The sequence below is a fragment of the Carassius auratus genome, unplaced genomic scaffold, assembly GCF_003368295.1.
Source record: "Carassius auratus strain Wakin unplaced genomic scaffold, ASM336829v1 scaf_tig00214762, whole genome shotgun sequence".
NCBI lineage: Eukaryota > Metazoa > Chordata > Actinopteri > Cypriniformes > Cyprinidae > Carassius > Carassius auratus.
In genome coordinates this window covers 1-22,086 of record NW_020527795.1, presented here as the reverse complement: position 1 = coordinate 22,086, position 22,086 = coordinate 1, and the positions used below count along the sequence as shown (strand labels likewise).

Genomic DNA, 22,086 nt, shown 5'->3' with positions numbered 1-22,086 from the left:
CTTTCTTCTTTCTCCAAGTGGGAAATAAAACTTGATCTGTGATTGGTCAGGTTTCGCGCTCATTTTTTCTTTACTGTATTTAGATTTACAGTAAATTAAAAATACTGTAATTTAGTGTTGCCAAGAGGGTATTCCCCAAAATGTAACTTTAAAATACAGTAATATGCTGTATAACTGTCCTACAGTAAAATACAGTTCATTTTACAGTTAAATACTGTTAAATTTACAGACATTTCTAACAGTGTGCTAATGCATTTGGGGAAAATGTGCACATAGCCAGCTGGTACTGACCCAGAATGACTCCATAGATCCTCCCGTCATTACATGTGCAGGACCCAGTAACTGAGCTGGAGGTTTTTTTTAAAAAGTGAGCAAACATCAGATGGGGTGAGCTTGAATTGTTGGAGAGAATGTAGTGAAGATTATGGGTGTGGTGGTGAGACTTCACATGTCACTGACTTTAGTTAAAGCGATAGTTCACCCAAAAATGAACATTTTGTCATTTACTCACCCTATAATGTCATTTTAAACCGTTATGGTTTTATTTATTCTGTGGTACACAAAAGAATAAATTTTAAAGTAAGTTTAAACTGTTATTGGATCCCACTGTCTTTTTTTTGTGTAGAGAGAGAGATTTTAAAATGCCTCCTTTGGTTTTCCAATGAATACAAACTTTCCAACAAATTTGGAACAACGTGAGGGTGGATAAATAACTCAATACTTTTTTTGGGTGAACTACTCCTTTAAGATCAGACCAAAAAAGTCATGATTATGTTTTCTATAGGGCAACTATGTGTCTGTGCCTGTGCCTCTTCTCTCTCATACGTTCTTTGTGTGCATATCTGTGTTCTTTTTGTGTTTGGAAAACGTGTTGGCATATTGCTAACATGCATGTCTATACCCTTTCATCTGATGTGCTTATGTTTCGTTGGTCAAAGTGTGTGTCTACCTTTCTTAGGATGTGCCAGAGCTTGTGTGTATCCGTGTATATATCCTATCGTTTGACATGCTTGAGTGTTCTTTTTTGTGTATTCGGGTGTGTGTGTGTGTCTGACACAGCCCTGCCTTTGATGAGATGAGTGTGACGCTGGGACGGCTTCTCTGGCCGCAGGCATGTGCTAGTGTGGGAGCGTGTGAACGATCAGACATGGAGTAAACTTTCATGACTCAGACACTTCCTGCTTTCTCAAATTATATTAAAAGAAACATCTTAAATGTTTTGATTCGAAAATCGATTAGGAATTCCACACAGCGAGTACCATGAAATCACAGATGCACGGATGTGTGTGGAATTAACAAAGATAGTATCAGTGAAGGCCCAACCGCAACATTTCTCTATTGTTTTGCAGTGGGAAGCGAGTAACGGAGGACTGATGATGTAATGCAATGCTTAAATAAAGCCTATAAGCTGTCCAGACTGCGAGAAGCTTTTAATTTTGGATGCAGAGAGATACAGAATATTTTCCCAAAATAACAGCTGTGATTGTGTTCCAGTAATATTGTGAGGATGTAAAGCATGTTGATATGCAGCATGCACAAGTATCTGCAAAAGTCTAAAAATAAATGTAAGCAATAGCCACCAATAAAACAACACTTAAACATGCATATAAAAAAACATGAAATAGGAATAAAACAAATCCTCCATTACATAAAATAAAGGAAAAAAAACATTGATCTAAAAAAACATATTTATATAGAAAAAAAAATACTGTTTAATTACTGGAAACCTGTTGGCCATTTTCTCGTAAACAACAAAAGGAACTAGTTATGTTAGGAAGCACACACCCTAAAACAGACCAGAGCTCCCCACAGGCACAGAACATACACTCTTCCCTATTGTTTTGTCAATTATGCACTTGCTATGCAAACTTTTGAAAAGCAGCTGCATACACATAAAAAAAAGTTGACAAGTAATGTATAAGAGCTGCAACTGATGTTTAATTGTGTGTGCCTGCAGTGCCTAAAGAATTCAGTGTGAAAGGTAAGAAGGGAATGAATGACAGCATTGTGAAGCTGAGTGTTAACAGTAACAAAAAACTTGTGCTCTCTCAACCTCATCACCTTTCACAAATATGACATCATCATTCACTTAAAGGAGTGGTTCACTGTATTATTTTTTTTTTATTTTTTTTTCTAGGTGTGATTGTGTTTATGGGGTGCAGTCTTTTATGATAAAAAAAACCTTATATTTCATATAATTTTCCTTTATTCCTCATCTCTCTTTCCCTACTCTGAGAAAGGTGCTGATAATTTCTGGCTCTTTATGGAGCCCCGCCCTCAGAAATAGGCGATGGGCTCTGATTGGTTAGCTAGCCCAGTGTGTTGTAATTGGCTAAACTGCCTCTAGTGCACATCTAAATGTCCCGCCCCTCTCCTCAGCAGCATGTACTCCGGTTGCATTGTAAACAACAGCATCATTAATACATACATGGTATATGTATAATGATTCTCACAGCTATGTGAAAATAAGTGTATAATTGGAACAGGTCATTGTTGGAGCTAAACTAAATGAGAGAGAGAGAGAGAAAGAGAGAGAGAGAGACGCAGAGCATGTCCGATATTTTTTGGAAACCATGTCCCAGAATGGATAAATCTGAAAACGGCACACTTGCGTTTTCATGTGGACAGCGAATGTGTGTAATTTTCTGAAACTATGACGACCTCAGCCCACGTCTTGCCGCTAGTCAGGCACCGCTACATCATGTAACAGCAACAAAAACATGAACAAACACTGAGCGATTGTCTTTTTATTAACTAACATTAACATTTTAACAACTAACAATAAATGTATTGTTCCACGTTTGTTTGTATACCGCAGAATTACAGCGCCACATACTGGTCTGGCATGTATACTACATAGTTTTTACCGTTTTCGTGGTTTCGTGTTGTTGCAGATATTTCTTGAGATGAGGGGAAAAAAAGATAGGATAGGGAAAGCTCTGGCTTCATGTGGACGTAGCCTAAAGCAGCGCAGCATGGTCTCGCTACCCTTTTCTGCCTTTTTCCCAAGGGCGGGGTTTATCTGGGTTTGTTACGCCACGAACCCGGGAAGTAACTAGTTGTAGTCCCTACCAGCCGTTTTTTGTTAGAATTTAACTGCCAGAATTTTAAAATACATTCGCATCAAACTTTCAGCTTCGAACTTTGCAGCTATTGTTCATGCTCAAACAGCAACTTTACACCAACTAGCGTTAAAAAAGAGAAATGGTAATCAACCACCCCTTTAAGCCTTAACACATCAAATTTGAAAAGGTCAAGAGCATTAAGCCTCGAGCAAGACAACCATATCAACACTGTAATTACACAACATACTGACTAGGTGCTAAAAAATACCATGTCAACCGCATGAGAAAATATTCAATATGTCAGTTATTATAAACAAACCACGCTCTGCAGAACATAAAGCGGCAAGCTCAGATGCACAACGTTCTGCAACCCTTAAAGATGTATGATAATGCATACGCTGCAGCCTTCATCTGACGTTTTTAATCTTTCATAAGGGGAGACATGTTTGAACCTGCAGGCTGCCTAATAAACCAGTGAAAGCAATCTGCTGCGATTCTTTTTCAAACATCCTCCTCATTACATCCCACAGTTTGCGCTCCAAAATCCTGCTAATCTCAGTGGAAAGATGACGTGAGCTGATCGACATTAATGGATCTTTAGATGCAGAAGTGCAACACGCATACAGTGCAGAGAGTTTAGTAGTGAAGCAGACTATTTTGTGTCTGTCAATCAGCTGTGCCTCGCTGTGTCTCTGTGATGGCTTGATTAGCTGGAGTATAAAGCTATTTAACTGACTTTCCAACTTCTTACTGCAGCAGGTGCAGTGTTTCCTTTGAGATGACATACGGCGGGCTGCTGTGACATGCTGTGATTACGGATTTTGCTGGAAAATCTACTTATAAAGAAAGAATACTAGCTTTCAATGCCAATCTGATTTAATAAGAGGATGAGAATGTAATGGTGTAACTGTTATAAAGACTAGCCTAGACTGCCCCCCTTTACAATATTATTTGTCAATCATTTTTAGCAGATGGGACAAGAATTGCTGTAATTTATTTATATAACGTGTTGTACTCCGTAAAACATTATCTAATGCCCTGCAGCATAGGCTGAAACATTCAAAACTCCACCACACCTAACCAAAACCTAAATGCCTGAAGCATAATTTCAAACGTTTGTAATACATTTGTAATACACAATCACGTCCAACAGGGGGCAGTACAACTAATAACATTAAAAATACACTCCCATCATTGAGAGTATCCAACCACTTGATGCCCAACATACCTATCCTTATTTAATAAGCAAGGACGTTTTTAACAAAGGTAATACTCATTAACATCATAATAGGCCTAGTCCTTTGCATCCTAACCACACCCAGCTCCTCAGGATGTGTGTACAGTTTGTTCAAGCAGTCACAACTGCTTTCTGGCTAATGAGTTGTTTTTTAAGAGCAATGAACCAACATAAAAAATGTAGATCACTGCATAAAAATGTAAGCAATAATCATTGGAAGTATTGTTATTTCACATTATTAGATGCATCAACACCACTATATAATGCAGTTAAAATAGTAATATTATTAAAGATACATTTCAGTTTGGACAATTATAATATATATATATATATATATATATATATATATATATATTATATATATATATATATATATATATATATATATATATATATATATAAAATCATGTACAAAAGAAAATTGCTGAAATTAGAAATTTCATCATAGAACGGTTGTTTCAGTGTGTGACCACTAGATGGTGCAACATTAAGTAGGAAGAAGACAAATAGTGTGTTGTACAAATGAATTGTACACATTTTTTTTTTTTTTTTTTTTTGCCTAAAAAAAGTAAAGTATTACATTAATTTCTAAATAATAATAATAATTTACTAAGTTTCTAATTTGTTTGATGCTCTATCATACCATATCAGAGACATTAGGCCCAACAACTATTATATTGAAGTTACACTGAAAAAATAAAAACCTTGTATCAACTTAAAAAAATTGAAGTAATCAATCACACGAAACATTTGACATTGACTCAATGTAAATAATTTAATTTAGTTTAACTTGAAAATTTTAAATCCATGCAAACCACTTTATAAAGGTTGATCAATCTAATTATTTTAGGTTGGAACAAACTAATTTTTTTAAATTAGAACAAACCAACTAAACTAATATGTATAGGTTAAATTAAATTAATTATTTTAGTTTGGAACAAACTAATTTTTATAGGTCCGATTAAATTAATTATTTTATTTAATTAATGATTTCAATAAATTTTAATCAATGACTACTCAGAACACTTTTCCTTTAGAACACATTTATTGTTCAATAAACTCACAACATTGAACATTTGCTTCAAATGTATGAAGATTGACAGCAGAAATACTTGAAAACACTGCAATCAGTCTCTTCAGTTGTTCATAAGACTTGGCCTTATTCAACCTTTGTACCTGGTAGCCATCGAACTTGGGCAGCCACATTTGTAAATGCTGCAGTGAAAATGCAGCCTTGTTAGTACAACCTTTTTATTAAAAGGATCTAAAGTCTTGGCTGTAAAAACACAATAAAATGTAACAATTATGCAATTATACAATTAATCCCTGTACAGCTGAGTGGTCAGTCTAGTGACTTTTGGGGTCATCTTTATTCCATCAAGCTCCATCAGGACCTTTTGCACAAATTCAAAGGTGAACTGTAGCCTTTTTGGATATTTTAGGTTTAGTGTATATATGAGCCCAGCAACTGATGGCAACTCGTTCAGGACCTCTTTTCCTTCTACAACAATTTTAATGTCTTTAGGTGGATGGAGAGGATCCTCTTTCCCAGTGATAAAGATCGCCATGGTTGTCCGCTCCAGTTCTTCAACCTCATTATCCTGCACAAAAAAAAGAAAGAAAATATGTTATAATTTCAGAAAATCTCCCGATTTCATGTTAGATCATAATGTGCCAAGCTCTTATACAATCTAAACTTTCAAAACAAAACATTTGATTAGCAAATCAAAATAATCAAATGTTCATTACAAGGGATGTGACTAAATTAAAAGTGATGATCTAGTTTTACTTAGTAGATCTGGTAGACAACTTCCCAGATGAGAGAAAATTTTACACTTTAGGATGCCTAATTATCACAAATGTCCTCATGACATTGGAAATAGAACTTACCACAAGCAATGATCACTGGCAGGAGATTCCAAATAATTTGCACAGCAGGAACAGCTGATTGGTGGCTGCTTCCCTGAAGCTGAAAGAGAAAACATGATTTAAGTTTCAGCCATCAAAGTGTGTTAACTACTAACATCATACACAAATTAAGAATACCCAACATTTAACATTAATAGATATATACTTTATTTTATGATTTTAGGAAAGCTGGCTAACATTTTGGTAAATTTCTACCACATGTAAATGCTGTTAATAGTGTAGCAAACTAACATTACCAGATACAAATAGCTGCGCCTTGTAATATTATGGCTGATAAATACTGAACACAAGATAATTAGGAGTGCAAATAAAAGATCACATAGGACCTTTAGCTATTGATAGCATAAGTAACCATTACCATTAGTCAAGTTTCAGAGTTTCAGGGATGCAAACACATGTAAAATGTAGTCAAAAAGTATTTTGGGCAGTTCGATTCAATAAACCGGTTGAAAAAAAAAACAGCATAGGTCTCTGCAGGAATGTAATGGGAGTTACCAAATCAGGGTGTTTTTACACCATGATACCTGATTGGCTAATGTCATAGTGATGTTAGGTTTAGGGCTGGGGTTGGGTAAGGGTGATCATTTTAATTGCATGATTTAGAAACACCCAGCAGTTTGAAAACACTCACAAGGTGATAAACGCCCACTTTTGCTCTGCAGAGACCCAAGTCAAAAAAACAAACAAAAAAAAGTCCATCTGTTCTTTTACGCTCAACGTATTGACGTCATTACAGAAGTCTATCAAATATAAAGTCCTTAATCATAACTTTAGTCAGTTAAAAACCTCATAATCATGGAAAGTTTACAATTAAGTTTTGCAACAACACACGGAAATAAAGTAACAGCAATAATGTGCATGAGGATTTAAGTCTTGAAGATATAAAGTAAATAAATTAGATGTCATAAGGGCAGAAATCGTAATCCATTTACTATACATAATTTATTGCAATGTATTTGTTATGAAATAAACTTACGTTTCGCCAGGTCAGAATCAATAACAAAAGAACCAGTTCAGTTCAGACGCTCTGTATGTCAGTCTGCTTCACGCTGAATCATGCATGCGCAGTATCATCAGCTCATCGGTTATCAAATCGGACGTGTCCGATAGAAACGATTCTCGGTTCAGTGTACGTACTGCTGATCGGAAAACTGATGCAACTGGTTCTTGACTCGAGAAAGAGAACCGCTCCAGCAGTGGGGCTAGTTCGTTTGTAATCTGGCTCTGCTTGGTGTTCATCTTCAGTTCTCTTCACAGCAGTTCAGTCAGTCAGTGTACTGTTTGAGTAAATGAATTACACTGGGATATTGGTTTGTTTGAACTCAGAGGGAGTGTCAGCCACATTAAAAAGTTAACAGCTTAAGTCATTTGCGGATTAATGCATATTGGAGATGTGAATCGTTTCAAACGATTCAGTTCGATTTGGTGAACTAGTTCAAACGGTTCACTAAGAAGAACCGGTTAAATCGAACGATTCGTTCACGGCACAAAGCTAAGAAATGTCGAGCGCACAAATCCTTGTGTATATCCGTCCAACAGTTTATCGATCATTTGTTTCTTCACGGTTTTAAATTCCATTTATTGTTGGTTTGATGCCAATTCATAGTTCTTGTAATGTGTGATCTAACAGACACACCGTGGCGAGTCGTTTAAAATCAGCACAAAACTCCAACTAAATAATCATTTTATGCAAATCCACAGCCCTTTATCTACAGATCAAGCATCATAATGTGAATATATCATATTGGAGAGAGTTTTACCGTGTATCCTGCTCGATCCTGCTGTAACGGACGAGGCGCGCGGTTTGAATTTAAAATGGAGAATGATTGACAGCCGCAGGGAGAGGGAAGACGAGTTTCCGTAAACTGTAATTTAATTATCTAAATATAATTCTGTCCCTCAGATTAAGCTATGGCCTATGGAATGACTTCAGATGACTTTGTGAAATTATAATCTCTCATAACTGCAATCATGCAGACTGACGCGAAAAAAGCGGGAGGTGTCGAAAAGCGCGCTGTTTGCATCCATGATGTTTGAAGCTTGAACATGGGGGTTTACTACTGCATTTCAAGTGTCAGAAATTGAGCGGAAAAAAATGTCTAGCATAATTATGCATTTAGAAATAATAGTGATATCCTAGTGATAGTTACATACTATCGAGCGTGAATGCTGAAAATACGAGGCCAGTCAGGTAAAACGTTAATTGAAAACAATAAAATAATAAACATTAAGGGTATACAAAGTTGATTATTTTACCTTCTTCAGAGTTGCTCGTAGTTCTTCTGTGTCTCTCAGCCAGCCTGGAGGGGTCTGTTGAAGTGTAAGTAACTGCGGCCGCCACACAGTTCAACTGTTAACGGACGTTTTTTTTTTTTAAATTCTTTAAATAAACAGGTCAGGTGGTCAGAGAGCGGAACTCCAACTCAGCAATGCGCATGTGCAAACCATGCTTAATTTAATAAAATTGCTTTGATCAAATGAATAAATTCAGTTTAATGCCCCGCTGCAAATCATATTGTATCCATGTAAAAAAAATGGATTCAACCATAAATATAAACTAAAACGTTTAGTTTAAATGTAAAAAACAATAATTTTAAGCTATTCCAACGACAAAATACACATTAAACGAATAACAGCAATGTTAGACTTTTTTCAGTGTATATTGTATTCTATAATATACTAATATTGGACCAGGATTTATAATTTAAAGGTTTAAAGTACACATTCAGACAGGTGATTTGTGAACCACAGAATATTTCAAATCAGCCCGTTACTATGCTTCATATTGCATCTTTGAAATAATCACACCATAATTCAATATCTCTGCCTTTACTGTAGTAAAGGCATCTGTTAAATGACAGGTAACCACTAATCTTTACAGAACAACTTAGATGATTAACACACACACACAACACAGTATAAAACAGCACTGGCTCAATATCAAACAAGTTATTTTTCAACTTTACAGGATCTGACATGTTTCATTGGAGGATGACAAATGAGGATTGGACATCATTTTACTTTCCTGAGAGCAAATACACAAATGACAAAAGTAAAGGTATAATAGCAGCACTTTTTGACAGATAAGTTGACATCACAATAGATTTATGACATCTGATAATAATTATAATACATCTGGATACCTGTAACTGATTAACTTCCTCTCTTTACTATGACTCACATTCTCTCACTTAGTCACACCCTATGACTATTCTAAAAGCATATTAATGCATGTTTTTTTTTTCCAATTTCCCTCCAAGTCTGTTTGCTGAACTTGCTATCAAGCTTCATCACCTGTATAGAGCCCATGATATTTCTAGTTTTGCAACATCGACATTGAACTGAACCATCACTGAACAGACTGGAGTTGAATAACTGCCCTATGTCTTCAGAAGAGCTGCTTATCACAAAAATTTACTTTAGTTAACTGAACTAAACCGACATATAACTGATTGGATCTGAATAATAAGCACTATTGTCTTGGTATAGTTTCTCCACAGCAGAAATGGTATTTGCCTTAGTTTTGCAGTTTGCATCATGTATTCTGTTACTTTCCAGTTTAATAATGTGAGCTGCTTTGAAACACTCTCTGTTATATAAAGGTGACCTGACTTCTAGCTGAATCAATTGCGTTCCCTAGAATCAATACAACGACTGTCCCCGGAGCTGAGTAAGCTCATAGTTGCTGGAGCTCCTTAGAGGGGCCTTGAGGAAGTTAATGAAGGACGGTGAATTCATATGGGAAAATTATGAATCCACAGCAGTAATGGCATCAGAGATAAAGGGACTGTGCACTGTTTTACTGTGCACAGTAACTATTTGTAGTGGTGTATTTCTCAAAAAAAAAAAAAAAAAATGTGAATTTCTGTATCCTCTCTTGTTATTGTGTTGCTATGATATTTACAATAACTGGAGATTATTAGTAGTGTTCTTCAACTAAGTGTTTTATTTCATCAAACATTTAAACAATCAAAAATTTCTGTAGAGGTTAAAAGTAAACTATGATATTCTTTGTAATAACCTTTTAATAGAAGATTAAATGTTTAATTTAACTGATAACCTTACTGCTTTGGGTGACACACTTCTGGATGCTTTATAGGCCAAGCCCATGCATATCCAAGAAACCAGTTAATTTCTGTGGATTTTTTTTCCACGCCACAGCAGACAAAGAAAGCACCTCTCCTCTAGGTGTTGGCTCAACTGAAGCTTAATTATGTTTTCTGGCAAAAAGAACAAGCATCCAACAACATCAGATATTGTTTTGTGAATGATAATCCATCATGGGGGCAGCGGGGGTGGAATTGGAAATCACTGATTTTTAGAAATATCCCCTGAATTTCAGTCAGTCAGGCCTCATGTCATGAAAGATATTTTATACAAGTTTGGGGTCAGTATTTTTTTAATTGTTTTATTATTTATTTTAAAGAAATTAATGCTTTTATTCAGAAAGGAATTAAAATTAATTAGATAAAAGTGACCGTAAAGACAATAAAATGTTAGATTCGGTTTCAAATAAATGCTGTTCTTTTTAACTTTATTTAACAAAGGATCCTATTTTTAAATATTTTTATACTATTTGTTTAAAGGTGCCATAGAATGCACCTCAGTGCTCTATTGAGACTCCTATGTTCATTGGTGCAGCCCAACACACCACTCTTTTAATGGCTATTTGGCGCTGTGGCCACACAACTGTGTTCAAACACCTTGTAAAAGTGATTTTTGCATTCTATGGCACCTTTAACCAACACGTTTTATTTATATATTACTTGTATGTGATCCTGGACCACAAAACCAGTCATAAGTCGCACAAGGATATTTGTAGCAGTAGCCAATATGGGTCCCAATTGTTGAATTTACTTTAATGTCAAAAGTCAATAGGATACTGCATCGTATTGATAAGTAAAGATGATGTTCCATGAAAATATTTAGTCATTTTCCTACCGTAAATATATCAAAATGTAATTTTGATTAGTAATGTGCATTGCTAAGAACTTCATTTGGACAACTTTACAGGTTATTTTCTTAATAGGCTATTTTGATTTTTTGTCACCCTCAGATTCCAAATATCTCAGCCAAATATTGTCAACTGCTAACAAACCATACATCAATAGAAAGCTTATTTAGGCTATTCAATTTTCAGATGATGTATACATCTCAATTAAAAAAAATTTACCCTTAATGAGGGGTTTTGTTTTTCAGGGTCAGATATTGAATATTTTATTTATATTTATATTATTAGTTATCATCAAACATAATAGAAGGTTAGAAAATATAATAAAGAGAAAATATAAGAACTGCCTGAGAGTATGTTAGAAGTCCCTGCAGATGATGGATTGGTTTCGTTCAGTTGTTATTCTGTTGATTTATTTTCACAAATAAAGTCTGTCCAGTCTGAACATCGACGCTGAAAAACGCATCGTTCAAACGAATGTATGGCAAAGGTCACCGCAGTCTGGGATGACGACAGCTCAGGAGGATGCATCAGGTCTGCGGCATTAGGACCGCGCTGCGCTCCTCTTCCTCAGAAGAGAGGAGGGCGTATGCCGCCGGCACGGGCTGAGTCAAATAGGCTGACATTCGAGAACAACTCAACGGTGTGCTGGGGGTAGTAAGAGAGATGCGAGGGCAAGGCTGGAGCTGAGCCTGCGAGACAAAGCTAAGAAATCCGTCAAACTGATCTCATTTAGTCGGCAAAGAAAGCCTAACGTTCTCCAGTAAGCGTTTACAGGACGAGAGACCATGTCGGTGCTGGCTTTGCAAGAATACGAATTCGAGAGGCAATTCAATGAAGATGAAGCCATTCGATGGATGCAGGAGAACTGGTACAGTAGCTCTGATGCATGATAAATAAGCTGGTCTATAATAATCGATCACAGCTATGATGCCGACAAAGCCGTTCATTAGATAGCGTGTACACTTGTTTTGCACTTACTGACTAGCACATTAAACATCTGAACCATGCATTAAGCCGGACGTTTAAAAACCGTCGGGGGACTCCTGAGAGTCACTGGCATGTACCATCCAGACCAAGATGCACAGTGTGATTCCCCCATTCGAAACTCAACGATATTGTTTCAGCATTGCGTTCCATTTAATAACACAAATTATAATGTAATGAAAAATAAAAGTAGGCTAATGAGCGGTGCGATATTTGAAGCTGCACTCTATCAGATTCGAAGCCTATTCAAGGTGATGCTCTGTTTATGTCCCTCGTGACATTTGGAACGGTCATCCTCCACGATGCCGCACGGCTTCATATCTTTATTTGAAAAACACGATATTTTTTTTCGTAAATAAAACTGAATGTGTTTTTCAAAGCGGTTTATCCAGCCTTAATTAGCGCTTGTCCAAAGTAGCAATATCCGATTCAGGAAAGATTTGTTCTTTTAGAGTCGAACCTTGTCAATAAATCGGTTGAATCGATTCACGAAACTGGTTTAAAAAGCTTCGCTCACGAAACGGGGTGAATAAGAGGTTCTGGAGTCTACAAATAACCGATTCATTCTCCTCCAAACATGTCTGATTCGTTATGAGAAATGAACTGATTTGGGTGAATTGTTTGACTAATAGGACGACGAGGTACAACAAGTAGAACTGTTATTATCAACATATGTTACTTGATTTTGTGATAGTTTGTTACACACACACACACACACACACACACACACGAGCAAAAAGGCTGTTATGAATAAAACACAGTTTAAAACGTAATACAGGAATATATAAACACTGACAGCCTACGTTTTTACTGAAATGTTGAAGTAGGGTAGGCTATGCAGGTTTGTTAGGGAATACGTGGTGACAATCGCTACGTGACGTAAAAGATTTTACGAAAAAAAGACCCTTTTTTAAACGAATCGTTCAAAAGAACCGATTCGCTGAAATGAGTCAGGCTTCCCCATCACTAGCTCAAATCCTAGCCTAGCCCGCAATCTCTGTAGCATACAAAATATGAATGCCATAATGAAGGTCATTATATGAAATCAGAGACATGCAAGCAAATCGTTATTACATTTGCCGCATTTGAAGACTGTATATGGTCTTTAAAAAATCCACCTGTACATAGATAAATGCATGCACATTATTCTGTAGTTAATGGCAGGAATCATCGCTGGTTTTGTGCATTTGCCACGTTTTCCGGCTTGGAAACTGTGGCTCTTGTTTAAAGTACCTGACACATGGTAACGTCAACACGATTACTCGCTAAGGATCAATTTCACGCTTTTTTATGTAGCGCGTTTGGAGACAGAGAAGTGAGGCTGGTGTAGAATTCATAGCAACTAACCAATGAGATGCGTTTGTTGATGTCTGCTGACACACATTCGACCAATCACAATTCCGCGTCATTGGCTGACTTCTCGGAGTTGCTTGCATCACATCTATTCATCCCGCGAGGAGAAACATCTGTCTTGTATGTATGAGGTTTAATAATACTGTTTCGTTGATTAGGCTATTTCAGCCTGTTTTTTAATCACTTAAGAGTGTCTTTTGCTTGTGTGTTTAACTGTTTAACACTGAAATGCAGATTTAAAGGCATAGTTAACCCAAACACTACAATTCTTTATTAGTCATTATTTACACTCATTTATTTATTTATTTATTTTCATACACTTCCCAACACTTATTACCTTCCATGGAACACCAACAATGATTTCAGGCAGACTGACAAACTCAGTCACCATTCACTTTCATTAAATGAAGAAAGAAAAAAAAACTGCAGCAATAATGAATAACTCAATCTGCCTGACCCCTCCTTTTGTTTTACACAGAATAAAGTCATACCAATATGATAGTAAATTATGATAATTTTTCAATTTTTGAGTGAACGATTACTGTAAGACAAAAAAAAAAGAATTTATATTATATTATATTATATATATATATATATATATATATATATATATATAATTCTATATGTTTGTAAATAAATAAAAACCCCTTACTATATGGGTCAAAATAGAACTTTAATAAAATATAAAGTAAATAAATAAATTGTAATTAAATCGTATTATTTACAAATTACAATTGTAGCTCTAGACAGTTATGACTATGATTTATTAATACAGTCTGATTGACTTTATAGTCTCAATCATTCAGAAATCACGCAAAGAAAATAAAGCAGTTTTATGATAAAACCATGGTTAATTTTTGTAAAGATTGTGATGTCCAGGTTTTTTTTTCTCTTTTTTTTTTTTGAAATCATTAAGGCTGTGTCATCTACAGCAAAAAGGTGGCCAAAAATGAAAGATTGATTGGATATTTGAATGAAAAGTTTGGTCCACCTATTGGCAGTTTTATTTTCAAATTTCGACTGTTTTGATTTTTTTTCTTAAATCACTTCAAATATCAGTATTCAGTGTTTTATGTTTAATATATCAAAACATTTCATGCATTTGTAATTGGAGGTTAAATGCATTAATGTCTTGCATATTATTTATCCTAGCTGAAGCACCTTTGTTTCAAGCTATATGAATAATGTTATAGTTTAAAGTTAAAGATATTAATAAGGTGAGTCAGAGTTTTATGTTTACTTGATGGTGATTTCACATTTCTTGTTTGTGTGAAGGCGAAATACAAATAAATGGTGAACATTAATTTATTTGTACCGTTTTTATTTCTGAAATATTATAGGTCTATCGTTTGTAGGAGGAGATTTCATAGACTTCACTTGGCAAATCAATTTTTTCAAAAGTTTGTCTGAACAGACATTTGTTGTGGGTGTACAGTGCAGTTTTTCTGAGGCTTTTAAAAAAGTTGTTCATATCGATATCGGAATTATATCGTATCGACTGAAATTAAGCAATATATCATGATATAAATTAAAATCTACTTTCTTGTAGTCAGATTTATGAGTAAGACTATGATAATGGCCCTCTCTGTTGTTGCCTTTTTTCTTCTTTTATTAGTTTAATGCTTTTTTCTTTATATGCACTTCCTACTGGTGTAACCGAATATGTAATTACCCAATCTACAAAATGCATGCCCTCTTTTTGTAATTTAATTTAACATCCTGTATATTTCTATAGCATCTTGTAGAAGCTCCATAAAGATCAGTGTGTTAAAATATTAGATATCTAACAACCAAAGTCTTTGCCAATGGCCATTCAGCTGAGTGAGGGGATGAACAAAGGGGTTAAATACCAATTAGCTGTACCGTTACTCAGCATTTTTATGACTATAGATCATCCTGGTAATTCACATTGCCTCCTTTGCATTCAAGGCTAATGTATGAAAACCGAGACTAAACATTTGCTTAAAAAGCATTTTTCACAACCCCTTGCTGCCTGTTCTCATTTAAAAAGCAACCGTGAGCGCGTGTCTCTGCTTTAATAATCCCACGTTCCGCTCTGTGATGAATGACTGCAACACCACAGGATCCTTTCGTACATCTTCCTGATGATCAGGGAAACAGAATGTCAGCTTTGATAAACAGTTCTTGAATTATTCATGCTAGGCAAGCACAGGTGCTTCAACACAGACTATAGAGTTTCCAGATCTTTTAAATGAATAAATAAAAGAAAATATCTGAGTACATTGAGTATATTAATAAATTGTTGCATTACTCATGAAAATATGTTTTTAAAAATCACACTCCAACTGGTAGGCTATTGCATTTCAACGGCTGTGCCAGTGCTCATATATTCAGCATATATAGCAATAAATGTGTATACATGCAGTTTACAGGCCATGTACTTGTTATGTAAAACATGACTTCACTAAAAATAGTTCACTAATATTTGACAGTGCTGAGTCATACCTGCTATACAGACAGCCATATTGACATCTGTCCTCGCCATTTTAAATAAACAAATAAATAAATAATTAGAAATGTACATTTTTCATTTATTATCCATTAAAATAAGAATTAATTTTATTATAAATTTATTATCAGTTAATAGTTTCAGTGGTTATATCGAATACAGAATGGAAACTTGCATAATTGATTTTTTTTTTTTTTATGTTGGTTGCTAATATTTGTTTTTTGATTGGCAAAACAATTCTCAGGGAAGATCAAATAAGACAGAGCTGCCAAGGCTTATGCAATGCGTTTGACCAGAGAGAATTAGCCTCAGGTTGGAAGATAGCCTTAGGTCATGTCTAATCTGGGTGTATATTTATCCTCTATCCTCACTACACTACACTGCCCAAAATTTTCTTTAATGAGCTCTCATTTTGTCTCGCAAAATAAAGACACAAGCAGACAGGAAGCACAGAAATATTGTGGATTAATAAAAGTGGACTGTTTCCACACAGACTGCCAGGCTTACATAATAGAGACACATAGTAGAGTTTCCTGGCACCACAAACCGTTGTCCCTGCAATAAATGTTACTTAATAGAATCTTATGAATGCAGACAGTCACTTTACTACACCACGCCACTGGCCTTGAGAGATTATATTTATAAATAAGATTTGCTTTTCCTGCACCTTTCAACGGACACGTCTAAAAGGTCTTTGACCAAACTTAAAACCTTTGCCACCCACCACAACCAGGGGCACTTGACAAAAATGTATTTCAAAATGTGACCTCTGAAAGAGCAGTCCCCTTGTTTCTGTTTTCAGTGTGAGTAGCCCCGAAGAAGAGATTGCATTTGATGTTTGGAGAGAATGGTAGAGAAAAACATACCTCTGGCTAAAGCCCTTTCCACATGTCACAAATTATAACATCAGCCATCAGTTTGTTTAGCCTTAGCCATGTTATCGCACTCAGATCTTAAACGCAACAGCAATCAGTAGTGTTAGCCAGAAACTGTTTAGCTAGGAAAATAAAAATGGAAATATATATATATATATATATATTGTATTTCAGCCCTAAATGTAAAAAGAAAAAAAAACAGTGAAAATTTGATATAAACACAATAACCCATTCTACTCCAGTCCATCAGTTAACATCTTGTTAAGTTTAAAGCTGCATGTAAGAAACAGTCTTCATGTTCATGGTGTTTTTAAATTTGAACGGTTTCTTCTGCCAAAAAGACCAGTCCATAAGCACTACCAAATAATACTTGCTCCAGTGAAAAAGTCCATCCCTTGTTGTCTTCCCAAAGCAAAATCCACCAGCATACTTGTTTAGAACTGTTTTCACTTGTAAACGTTGATAGATCAGATGATATTTGTCTCCCAATTCAGACAAGTGGACATTTTCATTGGAGACAACAATATTATGAATAGAGAGCTTGTATTTTAGCCAGAAGTAGTGGTTAAAAGTTTATATATTATCAAATTTGTTACAAACACGCAGCTTCTTGCTTCACAAGCCGTAATTGATGGACTTTAGTCATGTGGATTACTTGTGAATTATTATGGTGTTTTTATCAACTGTTTGGACTCTCATTCTGATGGCACCCATTCACTGTAGAGGATCCATTGGTGAGCAAGTGATGTAATGCTAAATTTCTCGATGAAGAAATTGTTTCGATGAAGAACCAAACTCATATTGGAAGGCACAAGGGTGAGTAAAATCAGCATATTTTCATATAGGGCAGAACTAATTCCTTTAAAATGGAATAATAATAAAAAATAAAAATAAAAAAAGGATTGCGTTTGCATGTCTATGTCAAGGTTTTGCGCTGACAGAAACCCTTTTCTGTGCTTGTTCAGTTAATTCTACCATTCCTATACCCTTTTCCAACATTGTGCTGCGTTTGGTTAAATATCACTGAATCGAGCAGAACAGATTCTGCTACCGTCATTAGTCTAAAACTGCAATTAGGCTGCAAAATCCATTTATTTAGCGGCTCTAGATAAATTGGGAAGCACTTCTAGCCTTAACATCTTTGGCCAGATGGGAGCCCTTGCAGGTAGCTTCACCATCAGTCTTTGTCCACTTCAGGTTTAATGCGCTCAGCTGAAAAACTAAAAAAAATTGAGAGCATGGACAAAAATGCAGTTGAAGAATTCAAGGACTTGATGGTCTTGCAATACATAGACCTACTTATTGAAAGTTGATGACGCAGGACCTGAATATGTTATGTTTATAAAAATATTTGTTGCTTAGGATATTTCTGTCTTAGTATCTTTTTCTGGATAATTCTTGCTGCATTATCTGAAAGCTCCGGTAGCTCTGCTTTACTGACTTAGCAACAAGGCCAGATGGTAATATTCTCTTGAATCGCCATTGGATGGTATAAAACAGGGCTTTACTGCATCTGTGTGGCATATGCCACTTACTCAATCACTCCTCTTGCAGGATATTTGAAATTCTCCCCAAAACATGTATCCAGATAAGGGGCTAATGAAAAGGGAGTGATGCTGCTTTGTCATTCACTGCAGCACAGCTCAAAAACTCATCTGAACATCAAGCTTTTTAAAATGAAATACCTTTCATATTCCACACTGACAGATCCTTCACTTCTTTGCTGGATCTAGGGCTGGTCCAATATATTGAATACGGGAAATATATTTAAGATTATTTTGTTGGAGATATATATTAAGCAACATTGTGAGCACAATGATTTAATGCATTGATTCTTTGGCATTAGATGGTTTAATACAAAATCTATATAGTAAAATATTTCACATTATTCCTGTAGCCTTGGTCAATTTTATAAAAAAATAATAATACAATACAATACAGTAAAAAATAAAAAAAAAAAACATCTTACAGATAAACTCTTGAATTGTAGTGTTGGTCAATATTGCTGCTTATTTTTGCTTCTATGCACAAATCACATAAATGAAGAGTATTCTTCAGTAGTTCATTCCGCCAGAAAGATTTTAAATCTAAATTTAAATTTAAAAAAAAAAAAAAAAAAAAAAAAAACTGTAAATGAAGAGATAGACTGAATATAAAATGAATAAATGAAAATAACCAGCCCTGTGTATTTTAGCTGCATCAAACATTTGGTTCTGGCATGATATACAAGAGTTGGATTACCATTAGCAGCATCTTGCTGCCAGCTGTTTTCTCAAGTACAAGCTTCCTGCTAGCTGGCACTGTGAAGAAATGTGTCTGTTAGTGTAAGCAATCACACCCAGTGCATTTAACTGATTTGTAACCAGAAACAAGAGTTCAGTCATCCAGTAACACCAATAAATTGGTCCAATAAAATATGTGAATACTGCTGCAGCCTCCCTTTGTACACAGAGAACAATGCAATGACAAGTCAAGGTTCAAGTGGGGACTGTATGGCACAGAATGGAATCACTGTTCTGAGCCAGAAGAGGTCAGTGTTTCTCCCATCCAGTGGGCAGAAAAATAAAAAAATGATGCTCAGGCATGCATTCACAACCACACCCTTACTCTTCTTCACAAAAAGCCTATAGATGTCATGTGTAACAAAAAAATGATAAAAACTTAATATAAAAAGACACTTAGCACTACTTCTACTGTATGCATTTTTATTTAAGTCTATGTATTATTTGAATTCTGTCGAAAAGAGGATTTGTCTAAGACTTTACCCATATGCAAATTAAAACCCAGAAGAACCTCTGGGGCTCCTCGTTCACCGGTTTGATGGTATTTCTTGGAAAGAGAACACACATCATCCTGGAAATTATACTGGCAGAAGAGACGTGCCCAGTTTTGGCTCATAATGCCAGCTGGATGTTGGACTGGCAAAGCTCCTATCTATTAGTTTGTTTTAATAAGGATGTGAATCACTTCAATTCACTTTATTTATGGCCAACACTGATAGCATCAACTGAGTATTATTACATAGACTATATAATGAATAATTTGTTTTATTTGATAATGTTTACTTGATCATGTATTCAAATGTAGTGCCCAAAACAACTGTGATTTTGGTTTTGCTTGTTAATTTATTACTACATGCCATTGCTAATTTTTTTTCTTTTACTCGTATCAAAATGAGTAGAGCCATAAAATCTCTCTCATGTTGCATAACTGAATTTTTTATTATTACTATTTTGACATTGTGACAATGTTAGGTTTTAAATATTAGTACCCTTGAGCATAACTTTGATATTATGTGTGTTTAATAGACATACTTTATGCAGTGATTTCCAAATGATTTCTCTGGATTTCTTTCAATTCCGATCAGAATGCCCTCAAAATTTAATTAGACTTCACAGTGAATATTCAGATAAATGCAGTACAGCGTTGCCAGATATTATGAGATCCTAAAAGCATCACAAGCTGTCAAAATAAGCCCAATAAGCTGTTTTTGATGAAAGCTCCAAAAACAGTTTATTTAATTTTGGCAAAAGATAAGTGATAAATATAGGATTTAAGAAACAATGGCATAAATTATGTAATGTTTTATGTAATGCAACAAAGTTGCTAAACCAAATGGATAACATTCTGAGGTGTATACATCTAAAAATCTAAACGCATTCTTTTTTGGTGTGTTGTGTGTGTGTGTGTGTGTGTGTGTGTGTGTGTGTAAATTTTTAAGACCGGAATTGCAAGCTGGAAAAAGCTCTGGCTTTGCTGGTGCTTTTCTAACAGCTACATAACTGCAGTATAATACAGTCAGGATAGTTGCTGGACCAGTTTGCAAGGCGGTTGTTTTACCGCATGCAAAGTCTGTGAATTTGACTGTGTTGTATGGGGAATCATGTTTCATTCAAAACATGGCATATTTCAGGAAAATAAAAATGCTGTGCAGATTTTATAGTTTTTTCTGATATTTTATAATATTATATATATATATATATATAGTATAATACTGATGTAATCTAACTTTGAATATGCTTCAAATTTAAACCTTGGTCACTTACATAAAATTAAAAATAAATCAAAATGACTAAAAATATGCTGTGAGCAGATGGTCACACTAAAGGAAGTGAACAATTCTTTGGACTTAATTTTTTTGTCATCTCATTCCTTACAGGAAGAAGTCTTTCCTCTTCTCTGCACTCTACGCTGCCTGCATACTTGGTGGGCGGCATGTAATGAAACAAAGGGAGAAGTTTGAATTGAGGAAACCTTTAGTTCTATGGTCTTTAACACTTGCAGCCTTCAGGTAAATATGCAGCCTTCAGGTAAATGGGTCATAGATCATGCGTGCAAATGTTTAAGGGTGCATCTATGGGTGTAGCATGTAGGGCTGTGACGGTATGGGATTTTTTTTCTTACTACGGTGAAGAAGCAACAAATCACATGGTTTGGTGACTTATCGCACATCCCTGAGAAGAATGTCCCAAGTCAGACTTGCCTGACGTGGGCTTCTTTTCCATTTGAAACTTAATCCTGTGTCACAAGAAATCTGGTCATGTTCCGGGGTATAAATCACTGCAGACCTCTAGCTTCCTCCTGCAAATTCCTTGCAAAAATTGTTTTACAAAAAAGTGCGGTGATGCGTAACACTGCGCTCGGTATCTCATTACCGCGGTGATGTGGTTATCGTCACAGCCATAGTTACATGCATCTATCCATTTGCCTGCAGCAGCTGTTAATGCTAAAACATATTTGCTTACTTAACACATTGCAGTGCTATAAGTGATGGAAATTAAAATATAACATTTAAATTAACAATATGTAAAGTAAAAATCCATGCAGGCCATTATTCATAGAGGTAGGCCTATTTCTGAAGCTTTTATGGCACATTTAATCAGCTGTCATAATGCAATGGCAGCGCAAGATAAAACCAGTTTGTGTTTAACTTTGTTTAAAGTGATGCTGTTTTGCACATTACAATACACTGCAGTGAATACTGTGCATTTATAAATTGTTTCATGTTTTAGCAGATTAATGGTGTGCATTATAGCCAGAAAAAAAAGCCACTTCCTTGTTCCAAGTTACTTCATAAAGACCTGCATATATGGTACACAAGAGGCCTGCATATATATTTTCATATTGAGCTTGCACCTTAACATGTCATCTAACTTAACGATATAACATATCTCACTCTTCAATGTGTGAGATCAGCACTATAGTGACTGTAGAAAGGT

General features: G+C 35.4%; 1 protein-coding gene and 1 long non-coding RNA gene across 3 annotated transcripts; one reads left to right on the top strand and one right to left on the bottom strand.

Annotated features, from left to right (window-relative positions):
• Positions 1–5,426: 5,426 nt before the first annotated feature.
• Positions 5,427–8,714, bottom strand: LOC113092926 (uncharacterized). Its single transcript, XR_003287663.1, has 3 exons — positions 8,488–8,714; positions 6,193–6,271; positions 5,427–5,903 (listed from the first exon to the last, which is right to left on the bottom strand). It is a non-coding gene; the product is annotated as an uncharacterized LOC113092926 (long non-coding RNA).
• A 3,032-nt stretch (positions 8,715–11,746) lies between these two features.
• Positions 11,747–22,048, top strand: LOC113092931 (elongation of very long chain fatty acids protein 6-like). Of its 2 annotated transcripts, none has more exons than XM_026258722.1 (3): positions 11,747–12,053; positions 21,027–21,158; positions 21,883–22,048. In XM_026258722.1, the coding sequence occupies exons 1-3, from the start codon at positions 11,971–11,973 to the stop codon at positions 22,031–22,033; spliced, it is 366 nt and encodes a 121-aa protein (XP_026114507.1). In that variant the 5' UTR covers positions 11,747–11,970; the 3' UTR covers positions 22,034–22,048. The 2 variants fall into 2 exon arrangements, with proteins under 2 accessions (XP_026114507.1, XP_026114506.1); XM_026258721.1 differs by having other exon boundaries at positions 21,880–22,048.
• Positions 22,049–22,086: the final 38 nt, after the last annotated feature.

Coding starts and splice junctions, on each gene's coding strand:
- LOC113092931 (XM_026258721.1), top strand. CDS start 11,971: ATGTCGGTGCTGGCTTTGCAAGAATACGAATTCGAGAGGCAATTCAAT. Junction 12,054..21,026: donor CGATGGATGCAGGAGAACTG/GTACAGTAGCTC, acceptor CATTCCTTACAG/GAAGAAGTCTTTCCTCTTCT. Junction 21,159..21,879: donor TTAACACTTGCAGCCTTCAG/GTAAATATGCAG, acceptor TTCATGTTTTAG/CAGATTAATGGTGTGCATTA.